Source organism: Phoca vitulina, unplaced genomic scaffold (assembly GCF_004348235.1).
Source record: "Phoca vitulina isolate PV1807 unplaced genomic scaffold, GSC_HSeal_1.0 scaffold11, whole genome shotgun sequence".
Classification (NCBI taxonomy): Eukaryota; Metazoa; Chordata; class Mammalia; order Carnivora; family Phocidae; genus Phoca; species Phoca vitulina.
The window spans coordinates 36,018,204-36,041,758 of record NW_022589714.1 but is presented as its reverse complement, the minus strand read 5'-3'; the positions used below and the strand labels follow the sequence as shown (position 1 = coordinate 36,041,758).

The window sequence follows — 23,555 nt, the reverse complement described above, 5'->3', positions numbered from 1 at the left end:
ATAAATCATTATTATTTTTTTTTTAAAGAAAGATTAATCAAGAGGTATTTGCCTTAATGTTAGGAATGTGGTTAATGCCATGCTAGCCACTAGGGGGATTAGGACAAATACGTTTTGGTGCATTAAGTAGTCGATAGCAGTTTTATGGGTTGGGCCTATTATTAGAATCACCTGGATAAAAAAAAAATTCCTCAACCCCTGGAGATACTAACATACATGTTCCTCTCTCTTACTCCCTCCAGGGGTTGATGAGTGTCATGAATGTTTTGGGATGGCTTGTAGTGCTATGATATGAATATGACTTAACTTGATAGGAATAAAACTTAACATGTGAATCATTAGAAATCTGAACAAGAGAGGGAATGTAGCACAATTAAGAGGATTATTCCATTGTCAGAAATGTTAAAATGTTATAGGAGAAGCATAAGGAAGATCATGGTATAGATTCCTGTGTTGGAAGATAAATGGGATTTGTTCATCTGTCATTAGTTTGACCAGTGACATGGCATTTTTTTTTTTTGTATTCCTGGCACTGAGTCTTTAGAGTTAGGTACACCTTCATTTGCACTGATATTTTTAAGATTCTTTTACCTGAAATATTAAAACTGTCTTAACATTGTTATTATCTATCAGTGGCCTAGTACTGAGGCCATAAATTTATGTAACATCTAGACTGACTTTAATAACTTTAAGGGTGAAATTTCTAGAGCATTTATTTATCGTGATTATTATAATAAGTGCCAAATTGTTTGTTTTGGGCTTTAAGTATAGAAGTTAATACATTTGTTTGTTTTTTAAGATTGTATTATTTGATTTTATTCTATACCAGGTGGTGGGCACAAAGCAATCCTCCTTAATAAAGTTGATAATTAACTTCACTCAGAACACTTTTAATAAGGCACATAAAAAGTATTCATCTTATAAATTGTTCTGCAATCCCAATATACAGTAGCTTGGAAAACAATGTTTAGAAAACAAAAGCCAATGTAAACAGATTAAAACAACGATTACTGTACAGGTTTCCTATGGCTCTGATTTTATAGTTTTCTTACCGCATCATCAATGTCAGAAATCTGTTCCTTCAGCCGGCTCCATTGCTTGGTATTTAAAGAAATACCTTTTCTTTGAGGTTTCATTTCACCTTCTAGATCCATCCCGTATTCATTAATATGAACTAGAACTTTCCCTTTAAAGTTCCGAACACTGATGTACCTCATTTTCCCGATCTGAAACATGTTATTGTCTGTGCTGCTGCTGTGCTCAGAGGATGACCGGGCTCTTGAAGTGTCACCACTCTTGCTTCTTCACAGGTTTTTCTGGAGCAACTTGCTTTTTCCTCTTTAACTTTTTGTCAACCTCACTGTCAGAATCGCTGCCAGGAGAGTTTGAAGAAACAAGTTCCTTTGATTTAGGCCTTGCTCCGCTCTCGCAGCAGAACTGCCTTCTGCTTGCTCACTTGCAACATGGAAGTTAATATATTTGTAAAATTGAGACCATCAGTCTTGGCTAAAGTAGAGTATAATGTTTTAAGGAAATATTAAAGTTGATCTTTCAAATGTATATTCTCCTACATGCTTTTTATTTATTCTTTAGAGCAGAAACAACTAACTTTAAGGTATTTAGAGATGTGTTCTCCTTATATCAAAGTTTTTTGTTATTTAAGTTCCTACTCTGCTGCATCAGGTTGTACTCTGTTGAGTATTTTGTCTTGCTGTTTTGGAGTGTGTGTGCATAAATAAGATGAAGACTCCATTTTTACTTAAGTATTAATTACACCATTCTTATCAAACACATTTTATAAAGTAGTTAAAAAATTTGCCTTAAATGATGAAAATAAATCTGTTGAGAGTGCAGAATTTCAAATGAATGTCAAATGAAGATGTAAAGGTGATATTTTAGACCCCAAGATAATCCGTTTCGCACAAATACTTCCTGACTTTCTCATATTCTTTATATTTTATAAAACCCAGTTGAACTTAGTTAGAACCTCATAGTGTAAAGCCTAAATAAAAACTCCTTTGTTATTCTCTTCATTTCATATGTAATGAATGACCTTATTTGCCCTGAGCTCATTGATGCCAGAGACTGTATTACTTATTTTGTTCTACTAAAAAAATTTAACCCCCGTAATAACTAGCAGAAAATTGTGAGCCTGCTATGTATCCACTAAATCTATGATTCAGTTATACTTTAATTTGGAATAACTGGGGAGAGGGATCCAGCCAGTCTAATGAATAATACAAAATTTAAGTATGTTGAAATATGTCCACCTAAACCAGGCTAACAAAATGCTGACTACTGGAGCTATGTTTCAAGTTGGTATGAGGTCTAACTTTCTTTTTAGAAATAAACTCTTTAGGGGTGCCTGGCTGGCTCCGTCAGATTGTGTGACTCTTGATCTCAGGGTTGTGAGTTCAAGCTCCACATTAAGTGTAGAAATTATTTAAAAATAAAATCTTAAAAAAAAGAAATAAATACTTTAATCCTTTCTGTAAGACTCATTGAGGTTCTTAAATTCTTTTAAAAGAGAGTCAGTAACTTGGGATATTAAGCATCTTGTCAGGTGGGTTGCTGATGGCTTACTTCCGTCTGTGTTGCATTGACGTTACATTCTCCTAGTAAATAAAGGGAAAATTATCTGTTTCACAAATCAGAGACATTTCTATATAAGTTCCCAATTTATCATGTTAAATTTAAGTGTAAAGGCTTAAGTTGCTTAAACATTTGTTTAAAATAAACAATGTTGAGTGAACTGTAAGATTATACCATCTTAAATGGGTATTGTGAAACAACTATACATTATGTTCTTTGGAGCATAGTAACCTGATAAATTCCATATATAATTAAAAGTTTCCTAATAGATATGTTAAAAAATTAAAAGGAATAGGTGAAATTAATTTTAGTATTTTGGATGTGTTGGGTTAAAGAAAATAATGATTTCAACATATATTCAGTATAAGAAATTATTAATGAGATGTTTCCATTTTTTTCTGTCTTTGAAATCTGGTATGTATTTTGCATTTATTTAACATGTTGGTTTGGACTAGCCATAATTCAAGTGCTTAGTAGTCACGTGGCATTTTTAGAATGTAAACCCTTAGGTTTGTTGTGAATCTAATGAGAATATATATGAAAATATTTTAAAGTTATGCAATTGTAAATTATTATAAAAGGAATTGTACTATTTTAGGGTTTGTTAATGATAAACCATTTTTGGTTTTATCTGATTAATTCTGTATTAGATATTTAATTATTGATAACTTACTATAGTTAAATATATTTTCTCATGGGAAAAAATGTTCAGTTTAGTAGATTGCATATAAGAGGCCTGACGTTTATTTCATTCTGTCTTCTAAATAAAATGTGGTTTTTGGCAATTGGCCTACTGGTATATTAGAGAATTTGAAGCTTTTGAACGACATTTGGATTGTTACCTGAAAGTATAATTTGGCTTTAGTAATTAGAGAGCTGTTCTTTCAGTTTATAATGCTTAACTTCAGAGATAAGTAAGATTTAAGAGTGGTATTTCACAAATAAATGAATGCTGTTGGTCAAGAGCACAAAAGAAAAATAATTATTGGGCATGTAATGTGTTCTCAGAAATGACATAGGAATATATTTCAGGAGCCTGTCAGTTTTAAACATGTAAAATTTTGCATGGACCTTTGTGATGGAATTGTTTCAGGTAAAGGATCCGTATCTTTTATTGGATTTTCAGTGAGGTCTGAGTTCTGAAAAAAGTTCTCAAGGACTCTTAAATAGCTATTCTGTGAGTTCTTTCCCACCTTTTAACATTTCTAGTTCTTTGTAATGAGTCATCTTCCACAGTAATTGCTTTTTCCCAGAATAATAATAATTATAATTCTGTCTTGTTAGTAAATACTTTGATTTAAATTAGACAGATATTTCTTGAGGTCTTGTGTATCAGCATGGACAGAAGCATTCAAAATAAAAAGGTGGACAAGTTCCTTGCCCTGGGTTGCTGATGAGTAGTGGGGAGATTGCAGTATATTGTAATTTATTGTAATGGGTGTTAACATTTGGTGAGTATTATTAGGTACTCCTATTTAAGGCATAGTTTTGAGCACTTTACAGGCATTATTTAATTCTCACAACAATCTCTATATTTTTGGGTTCTGTTATTTTTCTCATTTTACAGATTAGGAAGGAAGCACAGAAGTAGTTTACTGAATACAGGCAACTGTGTATTCCAGTGCTTGTGCTACTCTTAACCATTATAAATGTGGAACCAATTCCTAACTCTTCCTCTGAGAGGTGTCATTAGGGTTACAGATAATAGGCATTCTTGATCCTTCTTATCCTGCCCTACTTTTTTTTTTTTTAACCCATTCTTTCCACATTGTAACTTACTTTGTATTTTCCTTATTTACATGTTTATTGCTTGTCTTACCCTTTTAGCATATAAATGTAGAGTATAAACTCCAGGAGTGCAGAGCTTTGGTTTTTTTTGTTTTTGTTTTTCCTTTCTACCTTAGAGGTACCTGGAACTAGTGGCTACGTTCCAGTAGCAGCCACTCAAATATTTGCTGGATGAGTATTAAGTATCATTATACTTGTGTTGAAAGAAGAATTTAAAATTCTAGGCAATGTGGTATCTTTCGTTTCAGTGCTACAAATAGCTGTTTAGTACATTTGATATGTTAGGCACTGTGGGGCTTGGGACTACAAAGATAAGTAAAACAAAGTCCCCTGCTCTCAACCCTGGCCAGATAATGTTTTCTGGTAATTTGAATTTAACACCTTTTTGAGTGTAAGGATTTAGGTTATTTTTTAATGCACGTATTTACTTTTGGTGTATGCTTGGAAACGTGGAGAAAATAAAACGATTGCATGATTCTGATTTTCTTATAGGTTCTTGCAGTTATATAACTTCATTACACTTTTAAGGTCTACTTAAAGAGTGAAATTGTCTTTTAAACCCAGTTTCCATTTTTTGGTAACCTTAAAATTTCTTTTTAATTGATATTTTGCTGATTATTAGCATTTAGGGAATGCTTACAATGCTAGGTATTTTATTCAGTATTTAATTTCTACTGGAGCATTCTGGGGTAAAACATCATTGTTTCCATTTTTCAAAATTAGAAATTGAAGAGATTGTTACTCACCCAAGGTCAGAGAAAGGATGTGGAGAAGGCTGCATTAAAGTTCTATTGCTTTGATTTTAAAGCATGTCTCTTAATTATTTTTTTGTTTTGTTTTGTTTTGAAGATTTATTTGAGAGTGAATGTGTGCGTGCGCGCACGCTGGGAGGGGCAGAGGGAGAGAAGCAGACCTCCAGCTGAGTGCAGAGCCTGACTTGGGGCTTAATCCCATGACCCTGAGATCATGACCTGAGCTGAAATCTAGAGTTGGACATTCAACCGACTGAAACGCGCAGGCACTCCCTCTTAATTATTTCTTAAAACGCTGGGGGGAAAGGTTGAGCTAAACAGAGCAAGTAATATTGATTGAAATATCTGTCCTAATGTGGTTTAAGAATAAAGAAATGATAATTAAATCTTTATCATCCTAAAATTGTGGATTGGTATTACACATTGTACATGTATTTGGGTAATTATTTTCTCTTAAAAGATTTTTAACTAATTTTAACTGTGTGTTACACTTTGGTCTTTCACTTATGTATCCAGTAGACTATCATAAGACTTTTTTGGTGAATTCTATAAAATTTTATGACAAATGCATGGTATTTTATATGGCTTGAAACTTGCTTAAAACTAATTTCTTTAGTATTTTCTCAAAGTTAATAATGGGAATAAAAATCTGAATGAGAAATATTTAGTTGAATTTTCAAACTTATTTGCTCTTCAGATAGATATTGTTTATTTGTTGTTCTTAAGCTTTGTTATTTTGTAAGGAGCCATTAGTCACGCATGCATGGCAATTTGTTTTCAACTAATTATTAAGTATTTGGTCTTTGTGAGATTAAAATACTTCTGTTTTTTAAATTTAGATTATTTTTATAGACATTTATCACTTACAGATCCGATTTAGTAATAGTAAAAGGAATGTAATACTGTGTAAAAGTTTTCTTACACCACATATTCTCTTCTCTTTGAATACTCTGATAAAGTACCTAATATGCAAACTTTTGTCTCTATTTGAAATACAAATGGGAGGGGTGGGTTTTGTGTATGATATCTTTAGAGTGATTTACTTACTTCTGTTGAAAAAAATGTAAGAAATGCTGTTTATCAGTTCTATTTTAACGAACATGAGGGAATTTTCTTAGTATTTTGACATTCCGGATAACTTTAGGGAACCTAAATAATGAAATGTCACCGGTTAATGATACTAAGCAATGCTCATCAATTTTGCATTTCTGCATTTATGTAAGGATAGTCCTGGAAAGAAGTTTCTGGTAAAGACTTTTGGTTCTGGTAAAAAATAAGTATTTAATCTTGGGAATAAAAAGTAAAAATACTTTTTATCTTTTCTTTTTTTAATGGAACCATTAATGTGTTTTTATTATATTATTGCTTCTTTGGAATAAAGCTTATACTTGTTTCTGAATTTACAGTGGAGTATGTTTTTATAGAGAGAAAAAGTGGAGGGGAGGGGCAGAGGGAGTCTTTTTTTTTTTTTTTTTAAAGATTTATTTATTTATTTATTTATTTGAGAGAGAGAGAATGAGAGAGAGCACATGAGAGGGGGGAGGGTCAGAGGGAGAAGCAGACTCCCTGCAGAGCAGGGAGCCCGATGTGGGACTCGATCCAGGGACTCCAGGATCATGACCTGAGCCGAAGGCAGTCGCTTAACCAACTGAGCCACCCAGGCGCCCGGGAGAGGGAGTCTTAAGCAGACTCTCTGCTGGGCGCAGAGCCCTAAGTGGGACTCGATCCTGTGACCTCAAGATCTTGACCTGAGCCAAAACCAGGAGTCGGCACTTAACTGACTGCACCACCCAGGTGCCCCAATGGAGCATAGTTTTGTTAATTTTTGTATAACTTCTTGTAATTTGTGATTTGCTATAATAAAGGTTAAAACTCAATGGCATAATATAACCAGTGGTATAATACAGAGTACATTTAATTTGACAGACCTAATTAGATATTGTGGTATCTACCTATGTTGTATTGATTAGAACCAAAGTAAATATTCCCTAGTGAATGTCCATACAACTCAAACCTGTTTGGAATTTGTATAAATTGCTTATATTATTTTTTATGATGTGATTTTTCATTATCAGAAGAATACATGTTTATTGGGGCAGAATAGTTGGTGAACTTTATAATATTACTGTTGATATTTTATGCATAATTAAAAAAAATTTCTGGATTTTAAGAATTTTAACCTTGGTGTTCAGACTTTACTTTGTTTTTTAAAAAATCACTATTTTTTATTAATTGTTTTTAAAAAAATCACTATTAAAAATTTTTTTAAAATGTAGACTCCTTAAAAAATACTATCAGCAACCCCCCTGCACGGCCCCCCTCCCTACTGTGAGTCCAGGTTGCTAAGAAAATATGTATCTTTTTTTTTCAAAGTGAGAATTAAATTCCTAGAGTGGCTATACTTCATTTTAAATACTACATTTTCTTTTGCTTGTTTTCAGCCTTTGTTGTATTATTTTTCTTTTTGGTTCTTAGAAATGCTTTTAATTCTTTGGTTTGCTGCAAATATTTATTCCTAGTTTCCAGTTTGCTTACTTTTAAATTTTGATTGTTCTGTTTGCTTAGAAGCTTCTCACCACAATCTTGATATTTACTTCCATTTCCTCCCCTCCCTCCTTAGCATTTCTCCTACCCTCTTCCTTTCGTGTGTGTGCGCGCGCGCGCGTGTGTTTGTGTATGTGTATGTGTGAGAGGAGAGGTGTTTTTTGTTTGTGTGTGTTTGTGTATGTGTATGTGTGAGAGGAGAGGTGTTTTTTGTGTGTGTGGGTTTTTTTTAAGCTTGATTTTTTAGTAATCTCTATACCCAGTGTGGGGCTGAAAACTACAGCCCTGAGATCAAGAGTTGCACACTCTTCTGACTGAGCTAGCCAGGTGCCCTGAGAAGAGTTCTTTTTCACTCAACTAGAATTTACGGATGAGATGAAAATCGGTATGTAGCATATTTCCCCTTATATGGAATTTTTCAACCTTAGCAGTTTTGGGCCAGAAATTAATTTGTGTGGAGGACTGTCCTGTGCATTGATGGATGCTTAGCAGCAGCCCCGGCCCCCACCCACTAGATGTTGGTAGCGTTCCCTGAGCTGTAACAACCAAAAATGTCTCCAGACTTGGCCAAGTGTCGCCTGTGGGGCAAAATCATCCTGGTTGAGAACCATGCCCTAATATAAACTAGGTCTGAATGTACATGTTATAAATATAGTTATCCTGAGAAGAACTGAATTGCTAATTTGGCCCCAAAGCTTATGTTTTCTGGGGCAAAGCTTGAGGTTAAGACCTCATGTTAGGAGCTTTTTACTGGGACAAGAGGGATTGAGTTCACACAAAACACATTAATGCTCAAATTTATCGAATGCTACTTTGAATCTGTGGATCATGTGGTTTTTCTTAATTTTATCTGTTTATATGATAAATTAGATTTTCCAAGATTTCTTTCTTTCTTATTATTTTTTCAAAGTAAGCTTTACACCGAAGTGGAGCTTGAACTCATGACCCTGAGATCAAGAGTTGCATGCTCTACCGACTGAGACAGCCAGTTGCCCCAGATTTTCCAAGATTAAACCTCTATCCCCTGCTTATTGTGGTGGCTAATTATCTATGCATTTCAATTTCCTTTATTGGCATTTTATTTAGAACCTTATGTGTTTGAGACAGTAGATTTGTGGGTACAATTTTTGGTCTTAATATCACTTAAATTGTTTTTAAATAATGATTATTTTAAGATAGTGAAGCTTTGTAGGCTTATTTTGTGTTTTATGGTAGTTTTGAAAGAATTAACCTTTAAAACAAATCATCTGTTTTTGGGAACTGTTTTTGAGGCTATTTTTAGGCCACTTTCTGATTTTATTCCTGGATTATGGCTGTTGATTTTATTTTTAATCTCTTGAGTAATTCGTGTTTCTTTTTAAAATAGAAATTTATCCATTTAATTGAGATTTAGGGTTGGAAATTTATAGTCTAACTAAGAACCAGCCCAGTTTCATAGGTTGTCACATGACTCAGCCTCTGAGTCTGGCCCCAACTCTGCAGCATCCCATTTTAGAGTGTTGAATTGACATATCTCTTTGTGTATTCTGTAATCTTTTGTGGCTCCAGTTTATTTTTCATTGCTCATCCTGATAGGCTTCTTTGAAGTATTTAATCTTTTGAGATGTTGAGAAGTGGATTGCTGGGTGAGCTAACCATACAAGTGCTACTATTGTTTATTGGTTAGTTAAATAATCATAACTTAAGTCTTTGGGGTTAGGATGGTGGTATATATAGTGGCCAAAATATCCCCCCAAATCTAGGATGAGTTTATTTATTTACTTTGTTTTTATTTTTTAAAAGATTTTTATTTATTTATTTGAGAGAGAGAGCCAGTGAGAGGAGCAGGCTCCCCGCTGAGCAGGGAGCCCGATGTGGGGCTTGATCCCAGGACCCTGGGATCATGACCTGAGCCAAAGGCAGACACTTAACCTACTGAGCCACCCAGGTGCCCTAGGATGAATTTATTTTGAAGTTTACTGACTTTAGGAAGATCTGGTTCATTTAGCTCTAATAGTTAATGAGAAGTTAGTGTTTTTGGTTGTAGTTTATCTGAAAAAAATTGAAAATATAATACTACTTGAACTATGTATAAAATAGCTTTTACAACAAACTAATTTTTAAGGAATAAATAAATTTTACTTAGACATGAACTGTTGAAATGAAAGTTGGACTTTTGAGTAGAGATTTTGTTAAAGTGGATAAAATATTTGAAAGTCAACTCAGTGTAATTCTCCTGCAAGAAGGCACAAATAATTTAGAGTAATTCAATATAATTTAAGGAGGAGTTCATTGTATTGCTGACATATTTTTTTTGCCACACTTCATGACTCACTATAATATTTTGAAAAACATTGTGTATGTTTATATATACATATGTATAGTTTATATGTATATACATACTATATATGAATATCATTAAAGAAATTTAACAATTCTCATATTCAAATATAGGCGTTATAATTAAGTAGATGGCTAAGATCAGATAGCACTATTGAGAAGTAGACAAGAACTTGAAAAACAGTACATTTGTAAGTCAGGAACATTTCTTGTTCCATATGATGTGTACTGTAGAACTTGTGGTTTCTAAGACAGTGAAGTGTTGTTGGAAGATTGGGATTAACTTTTTTGTATTGAGTTTAGTCTTGGTAACTAAATTATAAGAAAATTCTATCAGAGTAGGGCGGATGGGATTTACGGCTTTTTAATGATTCCTTCAGGGTTGAAACATATCCCATTGATTCTAGCTAGCTCTACTTCTAGGTGAAAGGTTTTGATGTATACTGTGGGGCATAACATCAGATACCCTCCTGTATCACCTTGGAACGAACCCTAGCTGGAAAAGAACGACATTATAATAAGGAACACTTGCATAATTGGGGTTCTGCCACACTAACGTTCTGTAAATACAGCACATTATGAATTACCAACATTAGTATCATCTTTAATTGTAAAACTGTTCATTTTAGGAAGTTTAGAAAACACAGAATAAAGAAGGAGAAAAAAAAGACCTGTACATTTCTACGGAGTGAACAGTTATTTTGATGTATTTCAGGTCTTAAAAAAGAAATATATTTTACAGATTTGGTTTGTACTTTATACTTAGTTTGGTCTCTTGCCTTAATCATTTGAAATTTCATTATACGTGTTTTCCTAAACTATATCATTTTTTTGATGGTTTCCTTTGCTGTGCAAAAGCTTTTTATTTTGGTGTAGTCCACATAGTTTATTTTTTTTATTCATTTCCCTTACCTGAGGGGACATATCCATAAATATGTTGTCAAGGCCAATGTCAGAGACTACTGCCTTTTTTGTTGTTGTTAAGGAATATTATGGTTTCAGGTCTCACATATAGGTGTTTAAATCATTTTGAGTTATTTTTCTACTTGGTGTAAGAAAGTGTTCCAGTTTTATTCTTTTGCATGCAGCAGTCCAGTTTTCCCAACACCATTTATTGAAGAGACTGTCTTTTCCACATTGTACATTCATCATATAAGTGTGGTTTATTTCTGGGTTCTCAATCCTGTTTCATTGATCTAAGTGTCTGTTTGTGTGTGAACAACACTGTTTGGATTATTATGACTTTGTAGTATATCTTGAAATCTGGGATTGTCATACCTCCAGCTTTGCTGTTCTTTGTCAAGATTGTTTTGGCCATTCAGTGTCTTGTGGTTTCGTACACATGCTGGGATTATTTGTTCTAGTTCTGTGAAAAACACTTTTGGTATTTTGATAGGGATTGCATTGAATTTGTAGGGTGCTTTGAGGAGTATGGACATTTTAGCAATATTAATTATTTTACTCTGAACATGGTATAACTTTCCATTTGTGTCGTCTTCATTTTCTTTCTTCAGTGTCTTATAATTATCACAGTATAGGTTTTTTACCTCCTTGGTTAAGTTTATTCTTAGCTATTTTATTCTTTTTGGTGTAATTATAAATGGGATTGTTTTCTTAATTTATCTTTCTGCTATTTTGTTATTAGTGTGTAGAAATATAACCAATTTACGGGTATTCATTTTGTATTCTGCAATTTTACTGAATTCATTTATTCTAAAGTTTTCTGGTGGAGTCTTTAGGCTTTTCTAAATACAGGGTCATGTCATTTGGAAATAGTGACAGTTTTACTTCTTTCTTACCAATTTGGATACCTTTTATTACTTTTCTTGTCTGATTCCTATGGCTAGCATTTCTAGTACTGTTCTAAATAAAAATTTCAAGAGTAGGCATCCTTGTCTTGTTCCTAATCTTTTTTTTTTTTTTTGGTTCCTAATCTTAAAGGAAAATCAGTTTTTCACCATTGGGTATGACATTAGCTATGGCCTTTATTATGTTGAGGTGTGTTTCCTCTAAATCCACTTTGTTGAGAGTTTTTATCATGAATGGATGTTGAATTTTAGCAAATGCTTTTTCTGCATCTATTGAGATGATCATATGGCTTTTTTTCTTTATTTTGTTAATATGATATATCATGTTGATTGATTTGTGAATACTGAACCATGCTTGCATCTCTGAAATAAATCCTATTTGATAGTGGTGAATGATTCTTGTATTGTTGGATGCAGTTTGCTAATATTTTGTTGAGGATATCTGCATCTGTGTTCATCAGAGATAATTGGTGTGTAATTTTCTTTTTTTGTAGTGTTAGTGGTTCAGGTATTAGAGTAATGCTGGCCTTGTAGAGTGAAATTTGGAATCTTTTCTTCCTCTATTTTTTGGAATAGTTTGACAAGAATAGGTATTAACTCTTTAAATATTTGGTAGAATTCAACTGTGAAGGCATCTGGTCCTGGACTTTTGTTTGTTTAATTTCATTACTGGTCATCAGTCTGTTCAGATTTTCTATTTCCTTCTGATTCAGTTTTGGAAGATTTATGTTTCTAGAAATTTATCCATATCTTCTAGGTTAGCCAATTTGTTGGCATATAATTTTCGATAGTAGTATCTTAATAATCCTTTGTTTTTCTGTGGTCTTAGTTGGTACTTCTTTCATTTCTGATTTTATTTATTTAAGTTCTCTCTTTTTTCTTGATGAGTCTAGCTAAAGGTTTATCAATTTCATTTATCTTTCCAAAAAGCAGTTCTTGGTTTTATTAATCTTTTTTATTTTTTAAAAATCTCTATATCATTTATTTCTGCTCTGATTTTTATTATTTTCTTTCTCCTTTTAACTTTGAGCTTTGTATTTTTTCTAGTTTCTTTAGATATAAGGTTAGGTTATTTGAGATTTTTCTTCTTTCTTTTTTTTTTTTTTAAAGATTTTATTTATTTGACAGAGAGACAGCAAGAGAGGGAACACAAGCAGGGGGAGTCGGAGAGGGAGAAGGAGGCTCTCCGCTGAGCAGGGAGCCCGATGCGGGGCTTGATCCCAGGACCCTGGGATCATGACCTGAGCCGAAGGCAGACGCTTAACCACTGAGCCACCCAGGCGCCCCAGAGATTTTTCTTACTTCTTAAGGTTGATCTGTTATCTTTGTAAACTTCCCTCTTAGAAGTCTAAGTTGGTAGTTTTTTTCTTTCAATACTTCAAATAGTTTACTCCCCTCTCTTGAGTGTTTCTGAAGAGAGGTTTGATATAATTCTTACCCTTGTTCTTCTATACGTAAGGTGCTTTTTCTCTTACGGCTTCAAGAATTTCTGTTTGGTTTTCTGCAGTTTGAAAAGGGTGTGCTTAGGTGTAGACTTTTCTCACATTTTCCTGTTTCGTATTCTCTGAGTTTCCCACATGTGTGGTTTGGTGTATGATACTGATTTTGGAAAATTCTCCGTTATCTTCCTTTTCTAGCATTCCAGTTACTCATATATTATATCTATTAAAATTGTTACACAGTTCTTAGATGTTCTGTTTTTTGTTTTGTTTTTTTTTTCTCTTTACATTTCAGTTTGGGAAGTTTCTGTTGACCTATTTTCAAGTTTCCTGATTCTGTCTTTGGTGGTGTTTAGTCTGGTGATGAGCCCACCAATGGCATCCTTTATCTTATTTGTTTTATTTTCCCAGCTTTTATTTATATTTTGTGCTTTAAAAACTTGGCGATTTAAGTTTTTGCTTAGATTTTATTTATTTATTTTTTTTAAAGATTTTATTTATTTATTTGAGAGAGAGAGAATGAGAGACAGAGAGCATGAGAGGGGTTAGGGTCAGAGGGAGAAGCAGACCCCCTGCCGAGCAGGGAGCCCGATGTGGGACTCGATCCAGGGACTCCAGGATCATGACCTGAGCTGAAGGCAGTCGCTTAACCAACTGAGCCACCCAGGCGCCCAAGTTTTTGCTTAGATTTTAGAGTAAAAGTAATATCTGTAGTGAGGGAATGCTTAGAGTGGGCAGTTCCCCTCATCATATCTCTAGGAGAAATGAAGAGAAGGGTAAGGATTATACCTCAGTTTTATTTTAGGAAATACTCTTTTTCATAGGCTGTAACTAAGGTCTGTAACAATATGAATGAAGAGCATTATAAAAAGGAAAAATATACCTATATGTGCAACAAGAAAATTCAAATCATAATTCTTACCACTCTCATAATTATCTCACTCATAACTTGAAGTAAATCAATGATGAGACAAAGGTTACAATGTACTGTGACCATGGTATAGCACAGAGCTATGTTTAGTCTATATGTTTTTTTCATTTACATTTGCTGGAAATAAAATTGGCCCTTTAGTTATACTGATGAAGTTTGTTTCAAAATTTTTACGTGTTTCGGGGCGCCTGGGTGGCTCAGTCGTTAAGCGTCTGCCTTCGGCTCAGGTCATGATCTCAGGGTCTGGAGATCGAGCCCCGCATCGGGCTCCCTGCTCTGCGGGAAGCCTGCTTCTCCCTCTCCCCCTGCTTGTGTTCCCTCTCTCGCTGTGTTTCTCTGTCAAATAAATAAATAAATTAAAAAAAAATTTTTTTTTACGTGTTTCGAAACAGTGTACAAAATTGTGCTTATCCAGTAGTGGTGTAGGCTTTTTTCTTTAATTTGTCACTTCTGTTGCTGAGAATACTGTGCATGTTGTAAGCACTGTTCTGCTTTTCTTAAGCTTTCTTTAGCTTTTGCTGCTCTGATTTTTCCCTATAATTCTTTGTGTTCCAATTTTTTCTTTTACTCTTTTTTGTCTTTCATCTTTGGGTGAGCTAGTAAGATTGTTGGAAAGCTTGCTGTTTTTATGTCCATTAGGGTTTTCAGTGTGTTGCACACCAGTGCTACAGTGGTCTATTCCAGTGTTCATTGGAGATTTTTTACAAACTGCCAAATGTAATTGTCAGGATTTTATTAATATTCTCCTCAAACTAAGAATATATTCATTATTCCAGAAGTGTGCAGTACCCTTTCTCCAACCTAAAATTGAGAACTGGACACACACCTGGATATCTGCTTAAAAAGGGGCTCTTCAGTTCTTTGGAATTGTGTTGGTTCAGTGACATCTAAGATTTCTCAGTTTCTTCTGAAAGCATCACCTCTTTCTGACTGCATGTTTTTGGCCAAAATTTTAGCAGTCCTGTGATCTCTGGTTATGTTAGTGTTGTATCTTTCCCTAGAAACTATACAACACAGTAGGCTAGCTGAGCATGGGACAAAGCTAATCCTTTTGCAGTATGTGTACGATAAGAGCCTTCATTAGAAATTATTTATGTTCTGCTTTCAGTGGTATGGCATAAAGCCATTGATAAAACTTACTAATATTTCAAAGAGTTCAGCAACCCCATGGAAACGTGGTTTCATATATAAACCTGAGGAAAGTGTTGTTAATTTGTTTTCTGATAAATGCTCTTAATCCAAGAAATTTCCTATAAATTCAGTGCAGAACAGTTTTCAGGTATTCCTGTTCTCTGAGATACCTTCACTGTTGAAAAGGTCAGGAACTGTTTTACAAATTTCTGGTGCATACATTACTTTGCAATGCTCTCCAAACCAAAACTCTCCAAAAATCTTAAGAACTCTGACACCAATTGTATGTGAAGCCAAGAGGCCTCAAGTTCATCCTTTTCTGGATCAAAATCTAGATTATGACTTGGGGGAAGAGTATGGAAGATGCCAGCACTGATCATTTTTACTTTATCACAATACACCGATTTGACAAATTACCCCACAATTAGTTGAAACATACTCAATCAGTTCATTCAGTGTTGTTCTTTTAATTTTGTTGGTCTTCAAGTCTGAAACTGAGTCCATGAAATCAAGTATACAACACTGATGCAACTAACTTCTGACAGAAAAGCTCTTGTTCATTTGAAGTGTCATCTTTGAGCAGGGACAAGGATTGCCCGTTTGCCTGTTGCCCCTGCTGTGGAACTGTCAGGAGCCTTGGGAGCATTTCTGCCTGTGTGCTGTGCATACTGATTTCTGGGTAAAGCTGACCATTTTCTCTGAGGTCCAGATGGTGGTGCTGGCAGCTTCCATTAGTGGTGATTACCAGGACACCTCCACGGCCCTGGTGCTTAGGAGGGCTGCTTGCACAGAATGGGCAATGGCAGAGGGAGGAGATGGGGGTAGGTGCAGAGAGCTTGTACCCCTTTGCCCAGTCACTTCCTCCTTCTCCTGCCACAGTTCCCTCCTCCTGGGCACCAGGGACCTTCTTGTTACCTGTCAGCCCCTCAGGGCCGGATCTCAGTGCTGGAAGTTCCTGGTCCCTGCTCCACACAGAACTCCAGGGGCTGGGGGAGGAGAGGGTTGATAAAGTTGTTGATTCTGGGCGTAAAGGTCTGGTGGAAGGGAGCCTGAATTTTAGAAAACTGAGGCAAGGGCTCAGGGCTGTGGATGCTGAGCGTGCTACTTGTCCCTTCAGTTTAGGTCACCAACCAGCTGGCCAGCATCTCAGTGGCTGCTGCCATGCATCCTACGTTGCCTGAAACCTTATTCTGAGGTGCTACCATTGTGGATCCCCTCTGAGACACCACCTTTGCTGTGGTGCTCACTTTTCCCTTTCAGCACGCACCCCTCATTTCCTGGGGCAGTGATCCTTTATTTCCATTAGTATTTTTGATTTCTTTCATTTCCTTTTGATTTTAGAGTTTCCATCTGCTTACCTTACCCATCTGTTCTTGCTTGTTGTCTTTTTGTTTTTCCCCATTATCACCCTTAACATATTAATCATAGTTATTTTAAATTCCTTGTCTGATTCCAAAATATGTATTATATTTGAGTCTGTCTCTGATGCTTGCTTTGTGTTTTTTCTTGCCTTTTAAAAGCATGATGTATAATTTTTGTTGAAAGTTGGACATTATTAGGGAATAGGAGCTGAGATAAACAGATATTGAGTGTGAGATTTTATATTAGTCTGTCCAAGAGTTGTATTGTGTTTAATATTTGCTCTGGGTGTAGGTGCCAGAGGCTTCACATTTCTTTAGAGTCCTTTTTTTGTCTTCCTGGCTGTCTGGGTTTTCCTAAGAACTTGAGTTTTCCTAAGAACTACTCCTCAGATGGAATCCTGAGACTGTGGTTCCCAGAAGTTTCCTACTGTGATGCTCTTCCATGTTCAGTCTGTAGTAGTTAATCAAAAATACCATTTAGGTGTTTGCAGTGGATTAACTTTCTGCCCCCAAAATGGTAAGTCCAAGTTCTGAGCCTTGGTATGGATATGAATGTGATGTTATTTGGAAATGAAGTCTTTGCAGATGTAACTAAGGATCTTAAGATAATACTGTCCTGGATTTAGGACTGACCAGAAATCCAGTGAGCAGTGTTCTTATTAAGAGTAAGGGGAGGGAGATTTGAGACACAGAGAAGGGCAAGGTCATGTGCAGATGGAGGCAGAGGTTGGAATTATGCAAGCTAAGGAATGCCAGAGATTTCTGGCAGCCTCCAGAAGCCAAGGCAGAGTGTGAAGCAATTCTTTCTCAGAGTCTTCAGAAAGATCCAACTCTGCTGATACTTTGACTTTGTACTCTGGCCTCCAGAGCTATAAAGAATAAAGTTTTATTGTTTTAAGTCACCTAGTTTGTGATTGTTATGACAGCCCTGGGAAATTAATATAATGTTCTTATCAGTTTATGGTTCTTCTTGTTTGTATTTGAGGTGATCTAGTACTTCTTGGCTTTGACTTCCTGGGTATGTCCATCTCTCCATATCTTGAGCTGGCAGTTTGCCTTGTGTCTTCATTTCTCTGATGGGTCCAGGGAAAGTCAGTGACTTTCAGTTTGTTTAGCTTTTTTCTTGTTGTAGGGGTGGGAGTGACAGCTTCTAAGTTTTTCATGTGTTGGAGCTGAAACTGCAAGTCCAGTATTTTTTGTTTGGCATTTTATACTCTTACTATGTTAGTGATTACCACATGTATTATTAGCTTCTAAAAATCTAAAGTTAATTAAAAAACAGTCTATTCCTCATTCCTCTTTGCCCCCAAATACCTCCTAGAAATTTTTGTCTCCTTCTTAGTCTAGACTGTTCCTTAGATTTGTTGCACAGTTACCATCTTAGCACTTTTCTTACTCTCTGGGATTGGCTCCACTATTTCTTGGATTTCATGTCTTCCTTTCTTTTGTTTCATATTTTTTATTTTACTGGGTAGCATGTAAGGTCATACGTAGGGTTAATTTCCTTTTCCTTGCCTGTGTGAAAATGTTACAGCCTATACTTGCCTGTGGATTGACTGAGTGTGGAATTCATTTTCCTTTAATACTTAAGTGACCTTGCCTTTTTACTTCTGTAGAATCTGGTGTCCTCAATGAGAAGTCTTCTGATGATTCTCATTCTTTTGTAGATGAACTCTGTTTCTTTTCAGAGAGCTTTCAGGGATATATTTATCTTATGAAATTTCATCTATATGTGAGTACTTACTTTTTTGTTATTTTACTGGATTTTCATAGACCTCTTTATATTTGAAGATCTGTTCATTTAGCTTTGGAGTATTTCCTTGTGTTATTTCATTGTCAATTCTCTTTTTTTTCCCTAGAACTGTTAATTGGATGTTGAATTGTCTGGATTGGTCATCTGTCTTTTATATTTTCTTTATATCTTTTTCCTTTACCTTTTCTGGAAAACTTTCTTGGATTTGTCTCCACCTCTCCAAAAGAGAAAAAAAGTTAATGAAACATGTTGATAGATACAGATTTCTTTTTTTTTTTTTTAAGATTTTATTTATTTATTTATTTGACAGAGAGAGAGAGAACAGGCAGGGGGAGCAGCAGAGGGAGGGGAAGAAGCACGGCCCCCCGCTGAGCAGGGAGTCGGATGCGGGGCTGGATCCCAGGACCCTGGGTTCATGACCTGAGCCAAACGCAGATGTTTAACTGACTGAGCCACCCAGGCGCCCCGGAAGATACAGATTTCTCAACCCTTTTTATTTTCTTAGTTTTTTTTCATAGCAGTCTGTTCTGATTTTATGAACTTTGTTACATCTCTTGAGGATAAAAATTTGTACATGTTCACAATTTTTATTTTGAAATGGTAAATTGTAGAAATAAGTACAGTACAAAGACATTTTTCCTGACTAATAGTCTTTCTCCTGAATATTTTAGTGTGTATTTTCTGCAAGCCAGGATCTTCTACTTAATCACAATCCAACCATAGAATTAAAAAATTAACATTTATTTATACATGCATGGATGCATGATTTCTTACTTTATTCAATGGGATATATTCTGTTACTGTCATTGTTTATTTTGATGGTCAAATTGGCGTGATTTGGCCAATGGGAGCCTTTTTGATATCACTTCTCTCTGTCCTTTGGCATCACCTTATCTTTTTTTTTTTAACTTCCTTGCTTTGTGACATAATATTGTGTCCCAGGCTTATCTTGTACTTTTCCTGCCTTAGTGGCGGAAGTGCCTGTCTTCCCAAGGACTGCTAGTTCTTTTTAGTAGAAAGTGGTGTTTTTAAGATCTCAGCATTAGGTTTGCTCATTGCTATTGAACTGTTGCTGGTTTCAGGCCCTTTCAGTGGACAGCTGGTGTGTGTGTGTGTTTTATGTGTGTGTATATTTATGTATTGAAAACTGTAAGTTCATGGTGATACTTTTCATTTAGTATCACATTATTGAATCTAGCCTTTTCTCCTTTATGTTTGCAACTCCTTTCTCTGACACAGAGAAGCTTGGCTTCTATTACCCTTAATATATTTACTTACTTGATCAATCCTCTGGATGTAGCTAGTCTTCCCTCTCTGTTGTCACTCTTCACCCTCACGCAAACACCCTGTTCTCCTTGGACTATTAGTCCTCATTTTAGATCACCTTTACCCTTCCATAACTCTGCATGGAAATCTCCCACCCACCCCCAATACCATTTGACCTTTGATATCCCTTACCAAGCTACCCCTCAGCTTGGATGCCCTCTCCACTGTGCTTGGGGTCTGAAACACCGTGTCAGGGTGCCTGTACCTGGATGCCTTCCTTACCTTGTGTTAGAGTGCTGATAAGCTGTACTAGGGAAGCCCCCATATGTGGATGCTCTCCTTACAGTACTCTGGCTCTGATAGCTTGACTCCTGCTTCTACCCCCACACCAATTTTGGATACCTCTTTTACTCTTCTTGGTCTTTAACTTCTCATGTTAGACTCCTCCTCCTCACTCCCCCCCCTTTTTCCCCACTGTGCTCTTCTACCCCTAAATGGCTTTAGGACTCAATTGTTTTGGAGGGTAGAAGGGGGGAGGTGGATGTATGTTTCATCCAGGAGTAATTTTTCATTTTATTATGGTTTTTCATGATTAACTGTAGTCTATTCATATTTATGAATAAATAATAAGCTGGGGACACTATTTATGTAGGTAGAACTTAAGTGTTTTATTTTACAGTTATTAGGCAGGGAGCTGCTCATTGCTGTGGAGACCTCTAACTTCTGGAAATCAGTAGTCATTTCTCTAAGAAACCAGCACTCATCCATAGAAGCTATACTAGTTTCCCCAAAGTGTGTGTGTGTGTGTGTGTGTGTGTGTGTGTGTGTGTGTGTGTGTTGGGGGAGGGGCAGAGGTGGAGGGCGGGGATTAACCCTTTAGTTTTTGGCCTTCAGAGAAAAATGCCTGCCTATTTAGCATTATTGTCTTAGAACTATTGTGGTTGATAGTGAGTGGTAGCTCTTCCATGTAGAGGTAATTCCCCTGTTTTCAGTTTTGCATTTCCCATAAGCCCTCCTTTTCTGAATTTCTAGCTTTTATGGGATTCTGCAGAGCAATTTGGTATCTGTTATAGTTTCCTGAAATTCTCTGGGCTTTATTCCTGGTTATTAGTTATGGATCCATTTTCTTTTTTTTTTTTTTTTTAAAGATTTTATTTATTTATTTGACAGAGACACACAGCGAGAGAGGGAACACAAGCAGGGGGAGTGGGAGAGGGAGAAGCAGGCTTCCCGCGGAGCAGGGAGCCCGATGCGGGGCTCGATCCCAGGACCCTGAGATCATGACCTGAGCCGAAGGCAGACGCTTAACCGACTGAGCCACCCAGGCGCCCCTGGATCCATTTTCATAAATTTGAAAAATTTCTTTTTGGCTTTCTTCTCCAGTTGGGATTTTCAGCTGCAAGTAGAAATCCTGTCTAAAATTTACTTAAAAGTTAAGAAAAAACTGGGGCCCTTGGGTGGTGCAGTCGGTTAAGTGTCTGACTTGGTTTCACTCAGGTCGTGATCTCAGGGTTGTGAGATCGAGCCCCGAGTTGGGCTCTGTGCTCAGTGTGGAGTCTGCTTCACATTCTCTCTCCCCTTCTCTCTGACCCTCCCGCTCATGCGTACGCTTTCTCTCTCTAAAATAAATCTTTAAAAAAAGGTTAAGAAAAAACTACTTCTGTAATAAGAAAACTAATGGTATTGTTGGTTAATATACAGTTTGATGAATCTAGCAAAGATCTAGATCATTTTCCTCTTTCTTCATTTCCATCATAATCTTTTTCTTGTCTTAAGAAGGGATTAAGACAATCTCTTAGTCTTTTTCTTGTCTTAAATAGTTATAGCAGTTTTGGGCATTACATTCTCACTGAGGAATATCTAAAGTCTGCAAGAAGACATTTTTTTCCTTGTGTTTTGTTTTTAAGGTTGGATAAAACTTTCCGCGAACCCTTGCTCATATCTTATGGGTAGAATCCATCTATCAAATGTGTATTTGAAAACCAGTGTGTGCATGCATATGTGTTTGTGTGTGTGAAATTACTATAAATAAATTGTCTTTAGTAAATAAATTATCTTTAGACCATTGCCTCCTTGACCAGCAGCATTAGATATCCAGGGCCTTTTCAGAGTACACATTTAAGCAAGATTCAACAAGATGACTTCTACAAGTCAATAAGATGACTTGATTGTACATTAGTATTTGAAAAGCCTTGGTCTGGACAAGAAAAGATTTAACCCTCTGGGAATGAGGGAAGCCGCATTTGTAAAAGTACAAGATCTCAAAATACCTGAACAAAATCGGGGTTCAATAAGAAAGGAAGAAGGATGTCGGGAGTCAATGTAGGAATGGCTTTTGGTTTGGCAACCAACAATGTCTGCCCATAATCCTTATCCCTTTTTTTGGTTGTAACTGTGTGCGTGTTTGTGTGTGTGTATGTGTGTATTCTTTTTAAAAAATCATTCTTATAGGAGGAAGAAAGGATGAATGGAGGTATGGCTAGTCTGCCATCTTAAATAGGAAATCTGTTATTGCTTTCCTGTATTGAGCCCTGTAAAATATTAATAGTATGCACATATGATGTCCTGTAATCTAAAATTCTGTACTTAAAGGCGGTAAAATAGATCCTTAACTAATCTTCAGGGTGTATTCATTTTCTGTTATGTAGTAACAAAAAACAACACACATTTTATTATCTCACAGATTTTGTGATTCAGTAAGTCTGGGTGTGACTAACTGGGTACTATGCAAGGCTGCAATGAAGGTGTGCCAGGTCTGGGCTCTCAGCTGGGGAAGGATCTGCTTCCAAGCTTACATGGCGGTTGGCATCATTTAGTTCTCTGTGGGCTGTTGGACTGATGCCCTCAGGTTTTGCTGACTGTCAGCCAGAGACCTTCATCAGTTTCTTGGTAGGCCAGCTCATAGCAAAGCAGCTTGCATCTTGAAAGCCAGCAAGTGTGAGAGTTTCCTAGCAAGATGGACATTGTAATCTTATGTAGTCCTATAAAGTCTATCATCTTTGTCATTTTCTGTTGGTCAGAAGTCAGTCATAAGTCATGTACCCTGTCAAAGAGAGGGAATTACACAAAGCCATGAATATCAAGAGATGGGGATCATAGGGAACACTATAGAGCTTATCTGTCACTAATAATACATACATCTGACCATAAGAACAAGTTACGACATGAATTATATATTGTATTGAGGCTTCTACTTAAAATTTGTACTGTGTTTCATACTAAGGCAATCAAGAAATTTACAAATGTAGCCAAATATTTAAAATCATTGAAGTAAGTCTTGATGATGTTTTTGTAATATTATTGTTGTTAAACAGGCTCCTTAGCTTTAAGTTTATTAATATGGTTAATAGTATTTCATGAATTAAGTTTTAGACATTTCTTTTTCTTTTTTTTAGTTGACTATATTGTGGAGTATGACTACGATGCTGTACATGATGATGAATTAACTATTCGAGTCGGTGAAATCATCAGGAATGTGAAAAAACTGCAGGAGGAAGGATGGCTAGAAGGAGAACTAAATGGGAGAAGAGGAATGTTTCCTGATAATTTTGTTAAGGTTAGTACTCTCACTTAAATTTCTAGCTTTAGCTTCATAGGATTTAATCTTTAACTTTAAGAAATACATGTATTTTAAAAACTAAATTGCTCATGGTGTATTTTTTACTCTACATTTGCTTGGTGTCCTGGTGGATAATAACACTGTGTGTATGGTGTGTACATGTGTGTTTATATATGTATGTATGTATCTACCTGTCTTTTTAAAAAAATAAATGGTACTTTGCATTTGGGTAGCACTCTTTTACTTACAAAGTAGTTTTGCTGTGTACATTCTCATTTGAGCCTACTGTCTTGTAAGTAGGGCAGATGATAA

General features: G+C 35.8%; 1 protein-coding gene and 2 pseudogenes across 1 annotated transcript in view; 1 reads left to right on the top strand and 2 right to left on the bottom strand.

The window, feature by feature from the left end:
• Window positions 1-23,555, top strand: part of CD2AP (CD2 associated protein) — a 132,178-nt gene that overhangs the window by 9,613 nt on the left and 99,010 nt on the right. The window contains exon 2 of the mRNA XM_032409686.1: window positions 23,080-23,240. Coding sequence (XP_032265577.1) covers window positions 23,080-23,240 — 161 coding nt within the window. The remainder of the gene's footprint in view (window positions 1-23,079; window positions 23,241-23,555) is intronic.
• On the bottom strand, window positions 175-2,600 carry LOC116635733 (annotated as a pseudogene).
• LOC116635550 lies at window positions 14,656-16,471 on the bottom strand (annotated as a pseudogene).